At 43.6% G+C, this 23,122-nt stretch overlaps 1 protein-coding gene across 2 annotated transcripts in view; it reads right to left on the bottom strand.

Annotated features, from left to right (window-relative positions):
* The window catches only part of LOC137642665 (ubiquitin carboxyl-terminal hydrolase 37-like), a 50,032-nt gene extending 27,221 nt beyond the window's left edge, over nucleotides 1-22,811 (bottom strand). Inside the window, exons 1-4 of one of the 2 annotated variants that reach the window (XM_068375433.1) lie at nucleotides 22,660-22,811; nucleotides 13,427-13,506; nucleotides 12,551-13,199; nucleotides 7,020-7,214 (exon numbers count right to left, since the gene is read on the bottom strand). In XM_068375433.1, coding sequence (XP_068231534.1) covers nucleotides 7,020-7,214; nucleotides 12,551-13,199; nucleotides 13,427-13,493 — 911 coding nt within the window. In that variant the 5' untranslated portion in view covers nucleotides 13,494-13,506; nucleotides 22,660-22,811. The other variant, XM_068375434.1, reaches the window with a different exon arrangement.
* Between the last annotated feature and the right edge of the window lie 311 nt (nucleotides 22,812-23,122).

Raw genomic sequence — 23,122 nt, 5'->3', positions numbered from 1 at the left:
CCGACCAGAGTTTTGTGTAGTATACCCTATACCCGTTTTCTATGGAGGGCTAACCCGGGAGTGAGAGAACGTGCCCCGAGGGTAGCCTTTGAGCTAGGTCGAAGTCCGCTTGGGTCTCGTGAGTCAGTAAGTTCCTCGGATGTTGCAAAAAGTCCCTGCAAGGGCAGAAAGGCACTCGGGGAAGGAAGGGAGGGCCATTACCCGAAAGTAGTTCTCGGTAAGTATGTTAGGAAAAATAAAAATTACTTAAAATTTTTTATTTGTTCCAACACGAATACTTCCCTCGAACTACTTTCTTAGGAGACTTACACTTTAGGAGGTGGGAGTGACTTCCTGACCTTCAGACCCAGCAAGCGGACGCCAAGAAGCCTAGATATGAACTAGGTTTTAAAACAAAAACAAACTGGGAAAACGGACGGTAGGGTAACTACACAAAGAGCTCACGTTAGTGTCTAAGTACTCACCCTTTGAAAAATTCTTCTGATGCTGAGTCCAGTAATGCAGTTGCAGAGACGTGTTCTTCAATGGTTACATAAGTGTGGTTATCTCCGATAGGGATAGGAAACGGGGATTAGGGTGAAAAGGAACGAACCTGTGTCTCCTGATTTTGCTATCCACGATTGTGCCTGGGGCTTCACCTTTAAATCACTTGGAGCGCGGAGATGACTGTCCCAATGGAGAACCCGTCTAAGGACCTTCTTGAGTAGTCCTTGAGGTAATGGGCAGTAAAGGTTGACTGGTTCGACCAGGTGCCCGCTCGAAGGATCTGGCCCACTGCCATGTTCTTCTCAAAGGCTAAGGAAGTGCTCAGACCTCTGATGTCATGGGGCTTGGGAGTGCCTGGCAAGGCCAGTCCCTCCTCTTTGTAGGCCCTGGCAATAACTTGTCTCAACCAAAAGGAAATGGTATTCTTCGATACCTGCTTCTTTGTAACACCTGTGGAGACGAAAAGGCTCTTGATGCCTAGCCGGAGATGTGCAGTCCTCTCAAGGTATTTTCTAATGGCACGGACAGGGCATAACCTCAAATCCTCAGGATTCCCAGTCCTAGGAATAGCTGGCAGAGAGAACCCCTCGAATTTAGGATCCCAGACTGCTGGGTTCTGGGTTTTCGCCACGAACGAAGGGACGAACTTGAAAGAGATCTCTTTCCACCCCTTCGAATGAGAGACGTCATAAGACAGCCCATGGATCTCACCTACCCTTTTCGCAGAGGCCAAGGCCAACAAAAAGACTGTCTTGAGAGTGAGATCCCTGTCTACAATATCCTTCATTGGTTCAAAGGGGGGGCTACTTAACATCTTCAGGACCCTAGCTAAGTCCCACTGAGGCACCCTAACAGTTTGAGGGGGGCAGGACTGTTCAAAACTCCTGACAAGCATAGAGATGTGTCTAGAGGAACCCAGGTCGATGCCCTTCAGAAGGAAGACTTGACCCAAGGCTGCTCGTACTCCTTTTATAGCTGGGATTGACATCCCTATCTCGTCCCTGAGATATACTAGAAAGTCTGCGATATCTGGGGCCGAGGCTTTTGAGGGGTTTTATGCGCTTCGAAGCGCACCACTTCGTGAAAGAGGCTCACTTCGCTTGGTAGACCACTGCCGACGACCTTCTCAGGTATCGCGACATCCTCTTAGCTGTTCCTGCCGAATACTGTATCCTTCCTTCTTCAGGAGTCGCTCGATAGTCTCCAGGCGTGAAGGCGTAGAGACTGTGGGTTGTCGTGGAACCTGAGAAAGTGAGGCTGTTGTAGAAGATCTGACCTGTCGGGGAGTGGCCACGGAGGATGGCTCGTCAGGTCTTTTAGGTCTGCGAACCACTCTCTCTCCGGCCACCAGGGCGCTACCAAAGTCATCCTTAAGTTCCGGGCAGCCCTTACTCTGTTGAGCACTTGCCTGATCAACGTGAAGGGGGGAAAAGCGTACACGTCTAGGTTGTCCCACTTGTGCTGAAAGGCATCCTCCAAGGCTGCCTTTGGGTCTGGGACAGGAGAACAATACACGGGAAGTTGCGCGTTCAGCTTGGTTGCAAAGAGGTCCATCACCGGGGAACCCCAACGTTGAATGATGAGCCTGGCTACTTCTGGGAGGAGGGACCATTCTGTTCCTACTATCTGACCTATCCTGCTGAGACCGTCGGCTAGAACGTTCTTTTTCCCGGGGATGAACCTTGCCAATAACACTATCTGGTTCGCTTCCGCCCAATCTAGGATCTCTAGGGCGAGATCGCACAACTCCCTTGATTTTAAGCCTCCCTGCTTCTTTATGTACGCTACCACTGTGGCGTTGTCGCACATCAACGCCACAGTGTTTCCCCTTAGTAGATCGATGAAGTGCAGGCAAGCTTTCTGGACTGCCTTCAACTCTAGGACATTGATGTGTAGGCCTTTCTCCCCGTCCATCCAGGTTCCTCTCGCCGTCCCGTTGAGGAGATGGGCTCCCCATCCCTCGTTGGAGGCGTCTGTGAATAGATGCAACTCGGGAGGGTCGGTCACGAAGGGCATCCCCTTGAGCGAGTTCGACCGGCAATGCCACCATTCCAGGGAGGGTATTGTGTTTGGTAGGACTGGGATTAATTTCTGGGGCGAGTCCAGTTGGTTCCAGAAGCTCTTCAGGTTCCATTGGACGGCTCTGAGTCTGAGTCTCCCCTGGGGAACCAGTTTCTCCAACGACACCAGATGACCTATTAGCCTTTGCCAGTCCTTCGCCCTCCTGGGTTGCCCCGACAGGAAAGGAAGAAGGATCTTCATCGGATTGCTTATCCTCTCCTCCGACGGGAAAGCTTTCACTAGTAGGGAATCCAGTGTCATCCCCAAATAGGTCATTCTGGTGGAGGGAGATAGGTTGGATTTTTCTGGGTTGATCATGATACCCAGACCCTTGCAAAACTGGAGAAGTTTTATACCCTGCTCCTTCAAAACGTCCTCCGAGGAGGAAAGAAGCAACCAGTCGTCCAGGTACCGGATGAGGCGAATGCCCCGCTCGTGAGCCCACACCGAGACTGTCGTGAAGACTCTCGTGAATACCTGGGGAGCTGTCGACAACCCGAAGCAAAGGGTCTTGAATTGCAGGATCTGGGTACCCCATTTAACCCGGAGAAACTTCCGACTTGAGGGGTGGACCGGGATTTGGAAGTATGCGTCCTTGAGGTCTATGGTCATCATGTAGTCTTTCTCCCTCAAGGACAGCAAGACTGACTTCGGAGTGTCCATTTTGAAATCTGTCTTTCGCACAAACTTGTTGAGAGCTGACAGGTCTATCACCGGTCTCCACCCCCCCGTCGCCTTTTCTACCAGGAACAGGCGGCTGTAGAAACCTGGCCCTGGGTGCAGGATCTCCTCCATGGCACCCTTCTCCAACATCGTGGACACCTCTTCTTGAAGGGCCGCCCTCTTCAACGGGTCCTTGGGTGCCAGCCACTCCGACAGGCTGGCCGGAATTAAAGGGGGGGGGGTTCTGTCAAGAACGGTAACCTGTACCCCTCCTTCAGTACGGATACTGTCCAGGGCTCTGCTCCGTGAGCCTTCCATGCTTGGCAATGTAGTCTGAGGCATCCCCCAACCTGAGGCTTGGGCAGGAGTAGGGGGCCTCCCACTCTACCTCCTCCTGGAGGAGCGGCCTGAACGGCCTCTCCTGGAGGCAGAATATCCTGTCCTAAACGAGGCCGACGCTGCTGGAGCTCCTCCATGGGGGGGCTGAGGCGCTGAGGCCCACGAGGAAGAAGGGGCTTCTATCCTCGTCAGGTTAGGCGGGGCCTGAGAAGTAGAGGGACCGTCTGAGGCTGACCTCTTGTAGGGGGGCCTCTTTACCGGTGGAGGCCTGGGAGCGTTCACTTCTTTTCTTTTAGCCACCTTTTCCATGATCTCCTCTAGCTCCTTCAAGAGGAACAAGGAGTCACCCCACACAGGAAGGCTCCTCATGGCCCTCGCCTCTCTGTCTGGGACCTTCCGGGAAAGCTTCGCCAGAATGGTGTCCCTTTTGCGAAGAACCCAATTCGCTGACAGGGCAAGGGACTGATACGTGAGGAACTTCAGGGTCTTGCCCTCGGAGATGATAAGCTCCCTCAGGAGGCTTTGCTGTTCTGGGTCCGTCAAGTCATATGTGGCTTGCACACCTACCAGTGTGGAAGCCCACCAGTCCAACCAAGAGGAGACGTGAACTAGGTCTTTCGACATCTCCTCCATCATTGCAGCCTCCGACTGTGAAAAACAAATCGGGGCTGAAGAGGCTCTGTCCTCCGAGGCACCCTGTCCCAGAACGTCGAGGGCCGGCTCCACCTTGCAGGCTCCCGGTCGTTGTCCCTCTGGCACATAAACCCTGCTCTGTGTCTTGAGCCCTTGGAGCAACTTCGAAGAGCTCTGGGTTTTGGGAGCTTCGGCATTGCCTGCCACAACTCTATCGACGTGAGCCCGTCCCAGGACGAGATCTCGGGCCACTGGTAGGGCCAGGGAGGTTTTCTGTTGGACGGGTGCCTGCATCAAGCGGGTAAGGCTGGACCTCCAGTAGTCCTCATCGGTTGTAACCGGCTCTTCAATTCTATGATGCCTTCGGATCAGGCCTATAACTTTCCGATAGGCCGAGTCCTCGGGCGGGGAACCTTCCCTACCGTCAGCAGAACCTTCGGCCTGATCCCGAGGATCCGGGTCACCGGGCACTCCCACCGGGCGAATTGATTCTGGCACAACAGGCACTCCCCTGCGGTGGTACTGGTCTTCCCCGGCGGAAACCTCCGCACCAGGTTCGGGGGTCAGAACTGGCATCGCCGTGCCGGCGAGGACTACCGTTCGTGCATTCTCTCTGGGGGACGAGGCGGCGGATCCCGTGGGCTGACCCGACGGAGGGAACTGTTCCTTAAAGTCCGAGGGCCTAACCAGCTGGGCTGATTCGGCCAGGCTGCCCGTAAGGAAGCACGGTTCCCCCCGCTGGGCGGGGTGAACCGGAAGCTTCACGGCCTTACGCCTGCCTGAAGCGGCCTTCTCGCCTTTCTCCCTGCGAGGGTCATATCTACGCCTGGAGGATGGTCTTCGTGGCGAGAAATCCCTGGATTGCCGGTCCGGGGAACACTGTAACTCAGACTTACGGGGAACGAAGACCCAATCACCATCGGGGGACCTACTCCTCCTGTGTTTCCTCCGTGGAGAGCGGGACCGTCTCCTGCTGAACCTCGAACGGGATCTTGAGCGGGAACGCCTGCTCCTGGACCGCTCCCTCCGGCGCCGATGTCTCCTCCTGGTTTCTTCTTCTGAAGAGAACGATGCCCCACCATTCGAAGAGCCCGACGAAACTGTACCCGAGGTAGAGGGTTGCAGGAAGGTTTCTGGGACCGTCGTCAAGAGGAGCTGGAAAAGAGGGTTGACGCCCTACACTAGGGAACCAGGTATCCAGGCCCTCTTCCATCTGCATAGGGGACCTACCTGGCGTTTTAGGGAGCTTCCACCCGAAGGAATCACTTACTGTGGAGTCTAACTTACCCTGGGCGTCGCCACCTGCCGAAGAACCTGAAACACAGGCCTACGAAGGGGGCGAAGAAACAGGTACAACATTACTACACCATAAGGGGTCGTTGGAGGAAACGTGCCCCCCAAGCACAAGGGCAGTCTCTAGAACCCCCCGACACAGCACTACCAGGCTCCCCACTAGCCTGAGAAGTCCCCGCAACCCCCACTTCACACACATTAGACTCCTGGGGAAGAACCCTCGGCTCTTTCCCCGCAACGGACTTACCTCGTCCCCTACTCTGGGTAGGGGAAGGCGAGACAGAAGCCCCGTCGGACCGTCCACTGGGTGACGGTAGCGGCGAAGAGACGCTAGATTTCCTGGGCGAACGTTTCGACGACTTCTTTTTCTTCGTGCCGTATCGCACCCACTGAATCTCACTCCAACCAACACACTCAAAGCACGTATCCGATGGCGAGCACATCCTGCCCCTACAGGAAGAGCAAAGGGAGTGAGGGTCCACTTCGGGCTTGGAGAGGAACGCTCCACACGACTTTACGGCTCTGGGCCCAGGACAACGGCGGATCTGCTCCATAGCACACAACCACAAGACACAGGAACGAAGGGAATCAAAGGGATACACTTGGGAAGCACAAGGAAGGGTAGTGAACACACAAGAACACAAGGGATAAGCACAAAGCTACCACGCAGTAACCACGCAGTAACCACGCGGGACACACGAGGCGGACACAAAGGGTCGAGAGTGATGAGAGCGACGTGAGGGTATGGTATCACGTCGCGACCAGAGAACTTACTGACTCACGAGACCCAAGCGGACCTCGACCTAGCTCAAAGGCTACCCTCGGGGCACGTTCTCTCACTCCCGGGTTAGCCCTCCATAGAAAACGGGTATAGGGTATACTACACAAAACTCTGGTCGGTAGAGAGGAGATTACAGGTAACTCCTAAGAAAGTAGTTCGAGGTAAGTATTCGTGTTGGAACAAACTAATTTTTAAAATAACTTGCATTTTTCCTAGTTAATTACACCCCCCCCCCCCCCCATCAATTATCTGGATAAGCTCTGGCACAAGTTTTGTTACAACCAGATAGAAGAAATGCTTGTGGGTGTGGCAATATTGCACGGATGCATAATGTAACCCCCAGCGCTTTGGCTAAATTTTAGCACATACACTCCCATAGTCTTTTGGTTGGCACTTGCAGAGTGGTTTAGGCGGACAATATAGACAAACGACTCGAGATTGTATAGCTATGAAAAATAAAAATTACTTTAAAATTTGTAATTTGTTCCTATGCAAATACAAACCCTTATCGTTTATTTGTGGAGAAGTCCCCACTGACAGGTCCCTCGGCGCCTTGGCATACAAACAAAATATTTTAAACACAGAGTTAAGGCCAGATGATGAAAATACCCATTTTGCAATGGCTTGGACCACCAATAACTTAATAAATTCCTGCCTTCTTATAGAAAGGGATAAACTGATGAGTCTCTACTTAGAAAAAGATTGTATATTCAATTTTGGTAAAAGTTATTATAAACTTTACAAAAATTCCATATGCACTGACCTTAAAGATAGCTTCAAACCAGTTGCTTGACCCTTCATTCGACTGTATAAAACCTGGCTGAGACCATAAAATAGGGAGGTACTATTCAAGCCAAGTTCAGATGCAATTTGACGATAATCACACAGGAATGTAGGCAACCCAAGCAATGATTGTAGTACTGAATTAAGGTAGCAGGTATTACCATAATTTGGAAATCTGAAAGGAAAATCACTATTACCAGATAATCTGAGAAGAAAACATGAACATACTAAAAGGTCAATTATCCTACCCTATTTTCAAGTGAAGCTATATTCATCTAAACATGTCAATAACTAAGCGCCTTGAAATAATTCATTCCATTAGCACCTAAATTGATGTTCTTTGATAAGTGTGATGTGTATGAATGCACATGTAAAGATGCAGCATATAAAATAAAAACTGCCATTACATTGGTTAAATTTTAAGTTTTCTGCAAAGACAGGAGGCTGTTAGAATGAGAAGTAACCAATTGAATAGTTCCATTGTGTATGAAAAGTATGAGCACTACAAGAAATGCTTGGAGCTGATTAATATATTGTATATATTTTTTCCTTTTTATATAAGAAGAGTTGTTCTTTTGCAGTTGGTGACAAAATATTCTATGCTGCTACTTTCTTTGGCGTAAAGATGATGTTTCCACGTGGATCAAATATTGTGCACACTAATAATTTGCACAGCGTAGTTGCTATATGAATAGTGCATAAATTCTGCAAATAGTTAGCTTCAGATAACAGAAAAGGGTAATCAAAGCAATGGATTTAATCTTTGCACAGAACTTATTATGTGTTGACCATTATTTATGATGCCATTATTGGTAATGGATGAACTTGTGTAGACAAAGGACTTTTCATCTTAAAAATTATTGTATTACCAAAATTTGTAACTAATTATATTTGGGTTATATTTGCCACCATAATAAAGGACATGATTTATGCGTAAAGTCACATTGTTGTGATTCATAGTGTATGGCGTCAAGTGCATTAAATTCAAAGTGAATTAGATCAATGATACATTAGATTGAGTCAATTAAATTCTTATCAGATCTGTAAGTGTATGAAAATGAATTTCTAAATTCTAAATAGATCAATCAAAGGTAAGAATTTGTTGGGTTTGATTCCGGACCAAGAACCCTATTATTCCTACACCACTAAAATTACCAATAAATAAAATAATAATTGAAACATCTTGAAATCACAACATTTTTAAAGTAATTTGTATTTTTCCTAAATATACACACCTTAGTCCTTTAATAGAAATATGCTTCCAGCTGTGTATGACAGCCTTTAAAACTTTAACGAGGTAGCAGTAGTTACTGCCACTGACCCATCGCTGACCTTCAGCCTAGGATTTGTGGGGTGGTTAAGGGAAGTGAAACTTAAAGGACTAAATGTTTGTTTAGGACCAAAACAAATCACTTCAAAAAAATTTTATTTGTTCTTACAGAATACCAGCCCTCATCCTTTAATAGGAGATTCTATTATTATTATTATTATTGTTATCATTTACTAGCTAAGCTATAACCCTAGTTGGAAAAGCAGGATGTTATAAGTCCAAGGGCTCCAACAGGGAAAACAGCCCAGTGAGGAGAGGAAACAAGGAAATAAATTCCAAGATAAGTAATGAACAATTAAAATGAAATATTTTAAGAACAGTAACATTAAATTACATATTTATATATAAACTATAAAAACTTGAAAAAGGGGAAAGATAAATAAGATAGAATACTGTACCTGAGCGTACCCTCAAAGCAAGAGAACTAACCCAAACCCAAAACAGTGGAAAACCATGGTACAGAGGTACTGGATGGTTTACTATACCAGGAAATAGGCAAGCACTTCAGTTCTGTATAGCAGTGAAAGTAATGTCTCTTGTCAACCTTCTAACAACCTAGCCATGCAGATGTATTAGGTTAGGCCACTACCAGGAACTGGTACAACGGTCAAGGTAAACCTATATTCGTATGGAAGATATTAAACCAAAATGTATGGTCATGAAAAATGGGTTGCATACAACTGGCTATCCTTGTAAGTAAAGTTGCTCAATCATGTGGTTCCCTACATCTAGTCCCTGATCCAACAAATAATAGAGCAACAGCTGCACCTCAAGGTAGGCGAAGAAAGAAAAGGTAAAATGACCAGTCAACCTCTCACTTCTCATTCTACTCAAATCAGGACTAATATCTGTTTACTATTTACATAATGTCTTTAGTAAATACCACCAGGCCGAGGATAATGATATTCAGGGAACTGTGGGACTACGTCTGTAAATGATGGGTAGAGACTGTTCTGCAGCAACAACACTCGTCCTTATGACTTACGCCCAATAGGTTATTCCCGAAAGCTTGAATAGATCTGATAAACTGGATCTACCTGAGCACAAATCCGGTATGGTCCCTACATCATCTTGCCTGTAGGGAAAGGTGTGACTGTCCTACAAAGCCAAAAAGAAACTATGTTTTAGAGTCTTCCTTTATTCCTACCATTGTAAAAAGATTTATGTTGTCCTCCCAAAAGCCTTGTCAATGTCCATTCGAAAGAAAACAAGTTTTTTAATTAGCCCCAGCACGGACTTCTTCCAATACCCCATGATCCCTAGATCGTGACAAAACGAAAGGAGTCTGCCAAGATCAGCCAATCATCTATGTATTCTAAGTGACGAATGCCGTTGGCATGTGCCTGCACTGACTGACATTAGCATGTAGACGCTGGTAAATGAGTGTTGCTATTGAGATATTGAAGCAAAGCAGTGAATTAGTAAATTTTGCCAGACAGGACAAAGGGGAGGTACTCCCCGGAGACAGGATGGATTGCAATCTGAATTACGTATCTAAGATGTCTAATGTCATCATGAAGTACCTAGGGATAATCGCCTGCCTGACTGTGGCTGCTGTCTCCATCTTGAACACCATTTATAACACAAACTTATACAAGGTTGACAGGTCTATGACTGGTCTCATCCTCCAGATAGCTTTTCAACCAGAAACAATCAATTGAAAAAGACTGCAGAGCTGTTGTCCACCTCGACGAGAGTGCAATTCTCCAGCATAACCTGGATTTCTGCCCAAAGGGCTATGTCCTTCACCTATCCCTGGTGATAGGTTGATGACATTAGTGTTGGAATTAGGGGAGGGTACACCTAAGGCCGTCTCAAATACAGGCCTAGTCAGTGGGGGGGGAGGAGGAGGAAAGAGCAGTCAGCAGAAGTAGGTCGATTGATAAGAAGGTGGAACACCTGGCCATCTACAACCCTTCTTTTTCTCACACATGCACTCACTAAACATACACAATTTCTTTATTCAGTCTACAGCTGATAATTCTTAAGGAAAAATTAGGAAATCATACACACCAAAAGGAGACTGCTCTGAATAATTTGGCTAAAAAAAATTAGACAAAAAATGAATGAAATAAAACTTCCCCGTGACAGTAGCCTGATTCCATACTACAATAATATACTGTATTAGTAAAACGCACTCACTTTTGCTCCATTTCGGTAATTCTCTTAGCAGTTTGGTACACAGCACATAAAAGGCATTAGCCTGGATTCGAAAACAGTAATATTTTCTGAAATAATAACAGAAAACAGTGAAGAAAGAGTGTGACCCCTTTATTCACAGCCTAAGGTAGCAGTGTGAAAGCACTACTCGTGTCACATGGGTCCTTTCTTACCCACCCCCCACCTGCCCTGGCCTTCTTTCAAGACTGAGGTATCCAGATTGATGGACAGCCACCATCCATCTTTCCACGCTGCAATACCATCACTTCTTACATTTGAATTGCAGGCATTCTCCCACACGTGGTACAGTAAGAGGATTGCCGTCCACATCCTCTCCCCCTTTGTATGATTGGCAGATTCTTCCTACTGGGGTGATATTTATACGTGCACGTCGGCGAAGTGTGCGTAGGCGATGCGCTTCTTGACAATCTAGACGAGGCACATTTGGGTGGAGTGCACTTAGATGAGGCGCGTCTTGCTAAAGCGCGTGTGGGTACGTAGCACCTGGTTGAGGCTCGCCAGGGTGTTGGCTGAAACATGTCCAAGATCTTGGTCCTCCAGAGAGGAAGGTTCTGGCAAAGGTTGCTTTGTATCCTTGTGAGCACACTGTAGGAAACTAGAGTACTCCTTCTATAGGAGTGAAGGTCAGAACACTGAAGATCTGAAGGAGGCACCCCCTCACTCTTGCTAGGTCTCACAAGAGGGTGTGCTCGAGATGCCCGAGTCCTCTGGCAAGTCCGCTTCCCGGGGGAAGATCTCCTGGGAGATTTATCTCTCTGTGGTATCTGGGGGAGAAGAGCAGATGACTTCTCTCACATGGGCTGGGGCTGCACTCTGTTCTTGCAGGGCCTAGAAGAGCCTCTCCTTAGGAGGAAGCTCAGAGGGCAGCATACCAAGGAAAAGGGTAAGAAGTCGGGACTTCGACCTCGAGGATGACCCCGAAGCTGAAGGATACCTCAAGAATACTACTTCCTCCTCCTGCCATACATCTCCCAACAAGGTTACCACTCCCTACACACATCACTGGGTGAGGCCTGATGGCAGGAGTGTCCTCTGCAGGAAGGGCACAAAAGGTAAGGATCTTTTTCTCCTAGCTCTTAGGGTGCTGCACAGTTCAACCGACACCCCCCAAAACTTCTGCATTTCAGCAGGCATCCTCACAACTTATCGAAGTTGCAACCCCGCTGAAAAAAGAAAGGGCCATGTATCCGACCAGCAAGAACATCTGTCCTTTCTGATGGCTGCTATCAAAGTGACTACTCAGTGAGCAAGTAAGGGGGGGGGGTTTTTTCCTCCACTCCCAACAGCTGTATTTCAGCTTTGCTATATCTTGTACGTGAAGAATGAAAGTTTGTATTTGTGCTGTAACAAACTGTAAAAGTCAAGTGAACACATCTACTGTTTAGTCTCCAAGAATTCTCTGGCCCAAAAAGGAGACAAAAAAAGAAATTAAAAAAAATTCCTAGGAACTCTATGAAGAGAGAGCACTGCCACGAGATACATCTCTAGCGCCTTTCCAGATACAGGATGGCATTGACATGAAGGGCAGCGGTCCCCTCTCTTCTACTCAGCCACAGCAGACACTCCTCCCCAGGATGCTGTCAAATATACCTTCCACATAAACTACCAATAATTATCTGGGAGAAAAAAACTAAAACAGCCAGTTGACAGCGGAGTGTGTATATCGGTTGAAAAAGTGAGAGCTCAGTGGCCTGTTAGGTGGGAGGGGATTGTTTCCCTGCCACCCAGCAATAACTAAGCCCCCTTCGTTAAACTTATAACAACCGTACCCAGCATTGCTGAAAGCATACTCCTATTAATGGATGAGAGTTTGTATTTGTGTAGCAACAAATGATTGGATTTACGCTAATTACTAACAAAGAAAATTTTGCAATCTCCTAATAAACTTTGGACAATAACAAAACCCTAAGAATAATAAACTTTGGACAATAACATAAAACCCTAAGAATAACATATGATAATAACAGTAATGTAACTCTGGCCATGAGATAGATACATACCCAATTAAATGTGGCAATGGGACTTGGGAAGTTGTTGAATCTGCAGATTTACGTACAGGAACATTCTCTTTTTCTGCAGAAAAGAGTGACTTAGGTCCATAGGCTTTCTCAACCAGTTCTGGAGATACATCATTAACTAATCTAGACTTCACTGTGCGTAGAGGCTTCCTCTTATTAGAATATACTTTAACAGACTTAGGCTTTGAGTTCCCAAGTGGAGACTTTTTTTGTAACCACACAGAATTTTTTTGCTCCTTCCTAGATGACAGTAATTCCTCATCACTAGACTGGTAATGATTTTCTTTGTCATTGGTGACAAGAGTTCTAGGTTCCTTTCGAGGAGTAGGTTGATGGTCGTCATCACTATCTGTAAACACATTATAAGGGTCATTGTTATCCAATTTTCCATTGACAGCAACGAATGGTCGCTTGGTAGGTTGAGGCGACTTGAGTTTAACTGGAGTGGTCTTGACCTCGGATGTTAACGTAGTCTTTGCAGAGGATAAAATCCTATCTACACGGGTGTTAAACCGTCTCTGGATGTCTGACCCTGACCTTGGTGGTGTAACATGCACATTGGATCGATGGTTCTTGAATTTCCGGATGAATTTACTTCCGCCTGAGGCATAAGGATTATGCCTCAAAGCATCTGAAAAATAAATTATCCACACTTTAGACCGCTGTTACCTGATAGCCCTACCTTCTTTATTAGCATAAGTTAATCAAAAACAAAGAGAATGGGTAAGTTGATATTGCACTGTCACATGGAAAAGAGAACAGTATAACATTTACATGAAAAAGAGAACAGTATAACACTTGCATGGAAAAGAAAACAGTATAACAGTTATATGGAAAAGAAAACAATATAACACTTACTTGCATTAACAGTGGAAAGAGCTGACTTCTTAGGAGTAAACTCCATCCTTAGAGAGCTTGAAACCATCAACGTTTGTTACCTAGAACAAAACACTAAAGTTGAAAATGAAGTATGAAGATATTTTACATCATATTTAGAGTGGTCTTATTACTCAACATGAAGCAAATAAAGGGAATAGAAGTAACAGAGGGTCATAGTAATGCAAAGAAACTTCAGTGCTATATAAATTTTAAAACAGGCTTTACTTTTCCTATATACAAACGAGTCCTACATGAGACATAAATTGCAGAACCATTGTAGAGACAAGAGGCTCAAGGGGAATTATGATTAAGGACGATTTTACAAATCTTAGAAGAAAGTAGTGTATACAGTATTACTCTCCGCTATACAAACCAGTCCTTTAATATAGATATGAACATCCTCAACACAAGCAAGAAACAATCTGTGAAACTAGGTTACAAGATGGTACAGTAATCATTGCTAGGTGGGAGAGTATTAAGGTACCAACCACTCAAAGACATGAGCAATTCACTTTTCAATTAGGCAATATACCTATAGAGGGGTGGTGGTTATTATTATTATTATTATTTAGCCCAGTGAGGAAAGGAAACGAGGAAAAAATAAACGATATAAGTAATGAAAAATTAAAATATTTAAAAAACCATTAACAATATTAAAATAGATAATTCATACATAACTATAAATATTTATATCAGCCTGTTCAACATTAAAACATTTGCGGCAACTTTAAACTTATGAAGTTCTACTAACTCAAGACCCGTTGCAAGCACTTTCTGCTCGCGAATCGCGCCCTTTGTCATGCAAAAGCCGCGATATTGCGCGCAACTCAGCTATTTCCACGAGCAATTCGTGTGCAGAGACTTCGGTCACAGCTGGAATATGACTTCTACAATACTATGTAGTATTGAGCCTCATGATGGAGAAGGCTTGACTAATAGAATTAACTGCATGCCTAGTATTACGAACAGGAAGGATCTTTCCAGGAAGATCTGAATGTAAAGGATGGTCAAAATTATGAAAAATCTAATGCACCATGCTTAATGAACTAATTGAACGACGGTGCCAAAGATTAATATCTAGATCAGGAATAAGAAATTTAATAGAACGTAAGTTCCTCTCCAACAAATTAAGATGACAATCAGCAGCTGAAGATCCGACAGAAGAACAATACTCGATACAAGGTAGAATGAAAGAATTAAAACACTTCAGAATGGATTGATCACCGAAAATCTTAAAACCCTTTCTCAATAGGCCAATCTTTAGCGCAATTGAAGAAGACACAGACCTAATGTGTTTCTCAAATACACTGTAGAGAATCACACCTAAAATTCGAAGTCAAACAAGGTTACAGAAACATTATCAATGCTGAGATCCGTATGTTGAGGAGCCCCTGTCCTTGACCTACTTAAAATCATACTTTGAGTTTTTTCAAGATTCACCTTCATACCCAATAATTTGTCCCATGCACTAATTGTAGCTAGATGTCTTATTAAGGGATTCAGCAACCCCAGATTTACATTTAAGAGATAGAATTGATGCAAAGAGAGTAGCATCATCTGCTTATGCAACAAGCTTGTTTTGGCCAAACCATATGTCATGTGTTTATAAGATGAAAAGTAATGGGCCAAGAACACTACCCTGTCGAACACCAGATATCACATCCCTATACTCACTATGGTGACCATCAACAACTCTGAGATCTATTACTTAAAAATTCAATAATAATGCTCGGAAACAGTCCACCCATTCCCAACTTTAAATTTGAAAACAAGGGCCTCATGATTAATACGGCCAAAGGAAGCACTAAAATCAAGGCCAATTACACGAACTTCCTGACCATAGTATCACAAATTTTAAGTAATTTGTATTTTTCCTAACAGTACTTACCTCGAACTACTTTCTTAGGAGTATCTTGGATTCTCCTCCCAACCGACCAGAATTTTGTGTAGTTTCCCCTATCTCCGTTTTCTATAGTGGGTCCCTCTGTAGCGGATGAATACGCACCCTGAGGCGACCCGGGTCAGCGAGAGCGCGTGGCCAGGTCTCGGTCACCAGTAAGTTAATGATAGATATGGTATCAAAGTCCTGTAAGACACTCAGGAAAGGATGGGCGGGCCATAACCCGAAAGTAGTTCGAGGCAAGTACTGTTAGGAAAAATACAAATTAATTAAAATTTGGGATTTGTTCCAACACGGAGTACTTACCTCAATCTACTTTCTTAGGAGACTTATACTTTAGGAGGCGGGGGTGGTCTTACGGGCCGAGACACCGGCTGGATAATAAAGATTGAACCTAGATAGGAGACTTGATTCTTCTGACCCAAAACGGATTATGAGATAGGAGACTAGGTTCTTCTGACCCAAAACGGAATATGAGACTTAGGGAAAACTACGCAAAAAAACTATTTTGTGTCTAAGTAACTCACCTCTGTAAGAATCTCCGGACATGGGCGCTTCCATCTGAACGTTTCCCACATGGCAGGGCTAAGGAATAAAGGGGAATGGAAGGGAAGCGGGAATAAGGGGGGAAAAGGTAAGGAAGGAACTTGTGTCGCTTGGACTTACTTCCCACGGCTTCCCCGGGGCTACAACCTTAAATCTTTTGGAGGGCAGAAATGACCGGACCAATAAAGAAGCCATCCAAAGACTTTCTAGTACAGTCCTTCAGGTAGTGGGCTGTAAAGGTTGACTGCCTGGACCATGTGCCCGCCTTCAGGATCTGGCCCACAGCCATGTTCTTCTCGTAGGCCAGCGAAGTGCTCAGGCCACTAATAACATGGGTAGGGAGACTCCGGTACTGTCGTAGGCTCTCATAATCACCTGTCGTAACCAGGAGGAGACAGTATTCCTGCACACTGCTTTCTTCACCCCACCCGAGGAGACGAACAGACTCTTGATCCCAGGGCGAAGTCTGGCCATCCTTTCCAGGTACTTTCTAACTGCCCTGACTGGGCACAGCAACAAATCCCTCAGGTTGTCCGACTGCAGAATCGCTGGCACTGAAAAACCCTCGAACCTAGGGTCCCACTAAGCTGGGTTCTGCGTCTTGGCTATGAAGGCGGGCAGGAACTTGAAACTTAACTCTCGCCAACCTTTCGTATGCAAGACCTCGTACGACAACCCATGGAGTTCGCTCGCTGATGCCAGGGCTAGAAGGAAGACCATCTTGAGGGTGAGCTCTTTGTCTAAGATGTCCTTAAAGGGTTCGAAGGGCAGCTCAGACAGAGCCTTCAGAACTCTGGCCACGTCCCATTGGGGCACTCTATAGGCACGGGGAGAACATGATTGCTCGAAGCTCTTAATGAGCATCGAGATTTGTCGGGAAGCTCCTAGATCAAGACCTTTGAGGAGGAAGACCTGGCCCAAGGCAGCTTGGACACCTTTGATGGCCGGGATAGACATGCCTACGTCGTCTCTCAGATAGACTAGGAAGTCTGCTATTCTATGAATGGAGGCCTCCAACGGCCTGATGTTCTGTGAGGCGCATCATTTAGTAAAAGTGGTCCATTTCAATTTTAGGTGACAGAATTTTGATTTTCCCTTTACTCTTTTTTTTTCATGATTATTTTGCATCGACAAAAAATTATTAAAAAAAAATGAAAATCAAAAACCCGTCACACAGATTTATTTCATTTATAAAGAAGTTTTGATGGTGTCTCAATAAAATTGGCGTCATATTAGTGGAGAAAAATGTCAATTTTTTTTTTTAAATCAAGATTTTTGCTAAATCAAAAAAATGTTTATCAAATGACTTGAAATTTTTACATGATGAAAGGATTATATGTCTAAAACATATATAGAAATGGTGTATTTTGAAATAGAAAAAATGCAATACAGCAGACGGTCCCATTAAGACTTTTAGTAATGAAAATGGTTGAATACTAAGCACATTAAGGAGTGTTTAAAGTAGGTAACTACTGTAATTGTTTAACCCCTTCTCTACAAGGGCATAGACTGCTAATCAAGCTAATCAAGTACAAGATTCATCCCCATTGGATATACTGTACAGTACTTGCTCACTTACTCTATAATAATCTATATTTCCATGTTTATTTGTTTTACTGCTGATTACACAAATTGTTCAAGTTAACTTTATTTTCCTTCGTAATTCATTCTAAACCAAAACATTTTTTCTATTCCTTGTAAAGTAATTATAGAATAATTTTTCAGATTTTTTTATATAAAATACTCAAGTGGTAAAGCACTGTAATTATGAATTTTTTTTTATATTTATCGATGTGACTATGTTATTACGTAATAATTTCACGATAGATTGTTGTAATCTACATTTGTTATTCCTTTAAGAATTTTGAATGCCTCTATTAACTGTCCCCTAGTCGTCGAGTTTGTAGATCAAGTCAGTTCTAACGTTCCATCCTTTCTCTATATCCAAATTGCCTTAGTGTTGGAACTAGTTTGGGGACCCTAGCTTGTACTGCTTCTAGTCTATCTATATCCTTCTGAATACTTGGAGTCCAGAATTGGACTCCGTATTCTAGATGGGGTCTTACTAGTGATGTGTACAGCTGTAATACCTGTACAGTACAGTGTCTGTTTCTGTACTTGAATTGTCTCTTTATGTATCCTATTAGTTTTGTGCTTTCGTTTCAGCTTTCATGTTCCGTTTGGTGAACTTCAAATCCTTGCTGATAATAATACAGTACTGAGATCTTCCTCCTGGCCCACACTTTCTATTTCATTACTCTGCAGTAAGTAATCTAACTGTGGGTTACTATAACCTATGTGCATGACTTTACATTTCCCACAGTTGGAAGGCATTTGCACCTTAGCTTGTAATAATAATAATAATAATAATAATAATAATAATAATAATGACTCTGGACGTCACCGTCTATCACCACGCATGTTTTTGACATATAACAACGTCATCATAGCAAAGGGATTAGCCAGGTATCGAGCTCCTAGATACCTTTAATATAAACATGAGCAAGATAGGATAAGATAATAAAATTTAGGACTCTCCACCCCTAAAACTTGCATCCAATGACCAAGTACGGTAGTCAACCTGTTCATTCCTCATGCGAAGTAACCACCCTTAAATTAGGATGAAATACTGCATGTTTGCTATACACAACCAAAGACACAACATCTGATGCTGAAGAGTGAGCAAACTATACTCAAGCAAACGTGATCGCATATGAGCACAGTCTCTCATACGAGTGACAAGACCTCATTTTTGAAGTGTGTACCCAATGCCTTCTTCAACGTGTCAGAGAACAGAAATATCTAAGGAAGAGAGTTCAGCATGAACCTGCCTGGAAGGTACAGTATTCCTATATCCTGGGATATAAAGACAACACTTTGGAAATGCAACAATAATCCAGAAGATCTTTTAGTGCTTCCAACAGACTACTGTGGCAGTCGCTGTGCAATGCAAGGGTAAGTACACGAGAGGACGAAAGAATCCTAGCAAGTCAGCAACACAGGGAACGAGATCGAAATCATCCTATGGGAGTCCTCCCACTGAACCCCAACTGGATCTGTCAGATATGCTGTAGTCTGTGGTTTTAGGATTAGTCTGCATAGTTATACACAATGGCATCAGCGACAGCAACACTAATTTAATCATCTTCACCAGAGTCATCACAATTGACTCGATGGACAGTCTTCGGGAATTAATAGCTAAGAAGGTTGTTCTCGTCACACAGGAACAACACCGTCCATCCTTCAACTTAGTTTTACTGAAATGTTTTGCATATAAAGCTGGCTCATATTTGTGGCTTTACCCAGAAATACCTGCATACCCTTGTACTTTTCATTCATTTTATCCAGGTGAACTGAAACAAGTAAGCATGTCTGCACAATTATCCATTTATTCTAGAAAGGAAAAAAATAAAACTCAAAATTTGAGAGGCAGCAAGAGTAGGTGTGTAGTGATTCCCCTCCACCTGACAGTAGTTATAATTACTATCTCATTAAATCTTCAAAAGGCATTCCAGCTCCACGGAAGTCATACTCCAATTAAAGGCTAATGGTTTGTATTAGTGTGGAAACTAATTTTCTTTTTAGATCAAGCATGTTCAACCAAGTATTCATTAACATTTTAGCTACCTTGGTGTCTAGTTTTCCATATAAATGCTTTTTGGCCATTACCACTTACAAATATCAAATTTGTAATGTCTGATTTCTTATCTTCTATCTTCTAATTTCATTTGCAGTTTTCCTTTTATCTAAAGACCAAATCCCAAAAATAGTACAGTGCTGGATTGTCTAATATATTATCGGACATTATTAAGACATCTTCAGATACTAGATGTCTACAGTTTGTGTAAGAAGCGCTAGGAATTCAATCTATCAAGTAATTTAAAATGACAGCCCTGAGCAATTATTGCTTTAGTAGAATACAGTCAAATAAGTAATTCACGGCAAGTGTGAATTACATGATTTATCAAATTTACAAATGATACTGCCGTAGGTCACGTTAGGCATGGGTCCCCAATATGTAAGGAGGATGACCAGGAGACTTAAGATTAATCAAGTCGGTGTGGCTAAATTTCACCCCAGTTGTCCCCCTCATTCTACGTTTTCCCTCACTTAACAAACGCGATTTATTATGACGTACTTTTCATAAGCTACGTATTTTTTCTAACTTTTCTAACTTGCTGGGTCCTTTATCAGTGGGGTTTTGTTCCCTGTTTTCCGATTCCACCTATAATGTTTGATCACTTCTTTTTGGTTTTGCCACCCAAATCCCTAGTTACCCAATAGGATCCCTACAGTACATAATTGTTTTATGCACAGAGAAAATAAACAGGTGGTTTGGGAAACTATTAATGGTCCGTAATGGATAAAACACAAGATTATCAGTTGTAAAAGCGTGTACAGTAGTTTGTAAGGTTAATATACGATACAGTACTTTAATTGCAAGCTAGTTTGGCATTTCTCTCTGTATGTTAAAAATGGGCTGGTGCATTACTGTATAACTTATTGGTCGATTAAAATGCGAACTATAAGTCCATTGCTTACGTATAGGAGAATGCTGGCGAGTCACTGCGCATACGGTGGTTTCAATAGCTTTGGGGAGCTTTCTACTTTTACGTCAGTTTTTTTTTTTTAAACAAATTAAGAGCTTACAAGTACTTATTCCTAAGCTCCAAAATGTAGTTATAGAACACCCATCCCCATCTTCTCTTCAGTTTTTCCTTGAAAACCCATGTGAGTGATTAAGAGTGGTTTGTTTTCTTTTTGACAAAAGTGACAGTGCCTCCAGATACACGCGTGCAGGTTATCGAGCGTCTGTTGAGAAAAGAAGGATACTCAGGGAAGACGGCTTCGAGGATGCTGGGGTATCTGCGGAAGTCCTCGATCAAGGTGTACCAGGCCAAGTGGACCACGTTTGTGAAGTAGTGTGCCACGCAGAACCTGAGGCCTCTGGATGCATCAGTCCTCAAGATTGCAGGCTTCCTGGTCCACCTGATGGACGGCCTGGGGGTTTCCATCCTAGCCATCAAGGGGGTCCGAGCAGCCCTGGGGCAGGTCTTTTAGCTCAGAGGCATCGACCTGGGGGCCTCTCTCCACAGACTAAATGGCTAGGTATGGATACAGCTCTTTGAGGGGGGTCGCAGGGGCATTCCCCTGGTAGGTAAGGATATGACTTCTAAGTTAGGTTAGGTGGGGAGGGTTAAGTTTGCTGGTGATCTTGTTTTGGTTTCCTGTTGTCTATGCATCCGGAAGGCCGAGCAAACAAAAACTAGTGTTTAGACAGTTTCATTACTATTACACGTTTGGAATACTGTAACTGGCTTTATATTAAAATGACTGACCAAAAAAAATTACACGTTTGGAATACTGTAACTGGCTTTATATTAAAATGACTGACAAAAAAAAAGTTTAAGAGGTTAATCTAGATAATAACACAAAGACTAGTACGCTACATTTCAATGCGTTTCAAAATGTAATTGTTGACAAAACCAAACGCAAAGCCATAGCAGGGTGTATGTATGATAGCGGCCACCTCTACATGTGATGACGGCCGGATAAAAATAAGACCGTGTAAGGAGTACAAGGACAGCTTGTGGGATAGCTTGTGGGTTAGGTTAGGTGGGGGAAGTTTAGATCAGGCAGTGTTCTTGTGTAGACATTTTGCAGAAAAACAAACTAGAAAATGGGCAAAAAAATTAATTTTCTGTGCACCCAAGAGTAACCGGCTTCCACAATAAAATTATAGCTACAGACGGAACAGCATTTCGAACAGAAAAAATAGCTTTTCTTGTAGCGAATAACAAGCTTTCACTGAATTTGACCCAATCTCAATAGCAAATAAACCGTCTATGAACAGGGATACTTAAAAAACTAATGACTTCTGCTCCGAGCTCACTTTGCCCGCGGAAAAAGAAAACCATCAAGCTCCTATGTACTGGCAAAGCAGTACATGCTAACCACATTAGTTATTGCCTTAGATAATGTAGTTTTCATGTGCTGTGAAAATAAGTGTCATTTTCGAAGAAACAGAAGTTTTTCTGTCGGAAACACCTGTATTTCAGTAGAAAAGCTTAATTCATCCGCAACTATAACAAAACCGCCCCAGGAATACATAGGCTCTGCCAGGGCTTATCAGATGTGGTAGTCGACCCACCATAACCCAAAACTATGAACTTCCACCAGGATTCTTTATCAAAACCATTAAGTATATTGAAAGTCTTATTTCCTACAAAATGGTTACTGCACCGTTCTATAATTTTGCCGGATTATTCCGAGAGGTTTGGAGTAGTTTCGATTCTCTGGCAAACGGTCATCCTCTATTGGTAAGACTACATCTTGGTCATTACTAGGTAATCTGATAAGTGAAGTTCATTGGACAATAAAAACATCAACGCTTACGATAACTACCGTAGATAAAGACTACGTTGAACCACGATAAAAATCTACCGGCAATACTTATGTATTACCGATGTCTTAGCCTATAATTAGAGGTACAGAAGAATTCTGAAACAAATTTCAACGAATACCTCTAATAAAAAATACTGGTAACCAAGAAATGAAACTACTTGCCTAAAGAACCCCACCGAATGAGCTACAGTACAAATTTCAGTCGGTTAACACCCGGTCGCCCAATGTTTCGAGTTGGGCAAACCTTCTCACAAGTTTCAACTTTTTAAACTCCAATGTTTACCGATTATTCATACACACAATCACTACGTATCATAAGACTTCACAAACAATGTACACCACATCTTCATTAAATACATACGTAAGAGATTTTCACTTGCATTATCAGCAAACCACAGGAGATGAAATTTACGTATATCCACAGACGTTCGTCTACACGGAAGTTTCCACGCTAATGGTGCAGAAAGCGCGCGAAACAGGATATGAAGTCAGCAAACTACTTTATTCAAATGCAGAAGTAACTTGAGAAACGTAACAAACTTTGTTGGTAAACCCATACATCACCAGTTTTCAACGTTTTTTGGCAACCTGTTTAAATGCCTACAACAGTGTAGGAATATCGTCTTAAGACTGATAAAATGTATCCCACCCGGAAAAAGGATCACTCCTATACTAATTGATTCACACTGGCTGACTATTAAAGCAAGAATTGAGTTTAGAATATGTACAATAACCAATCAAGTTATCAGAACCGGACGTCCAAATATCAGAGAGAATTGTTAAATATTGTGCAGCCAACAAATCGTGATGACATGAGAAGAGTT

Source organism: Palaemon carinicauda, chromosome 6, assembly GCF_036898095.1.
Source record: "Palaemon carinicauda isolate YSFRI2023 chromosome 6, ASM3689809v2, whole genome shotgun sequence".
NCBI lineage: Eukaryota > Metazoa > Arthropoda > Malacostraca > Decapoda > Palaemonidae > Palaemon > Palaemon carinicauda.
Note: the sequence above shows the minus strand (reverse complement) of the source record. Positions and strands in the feature narration are given on the sequence as shown.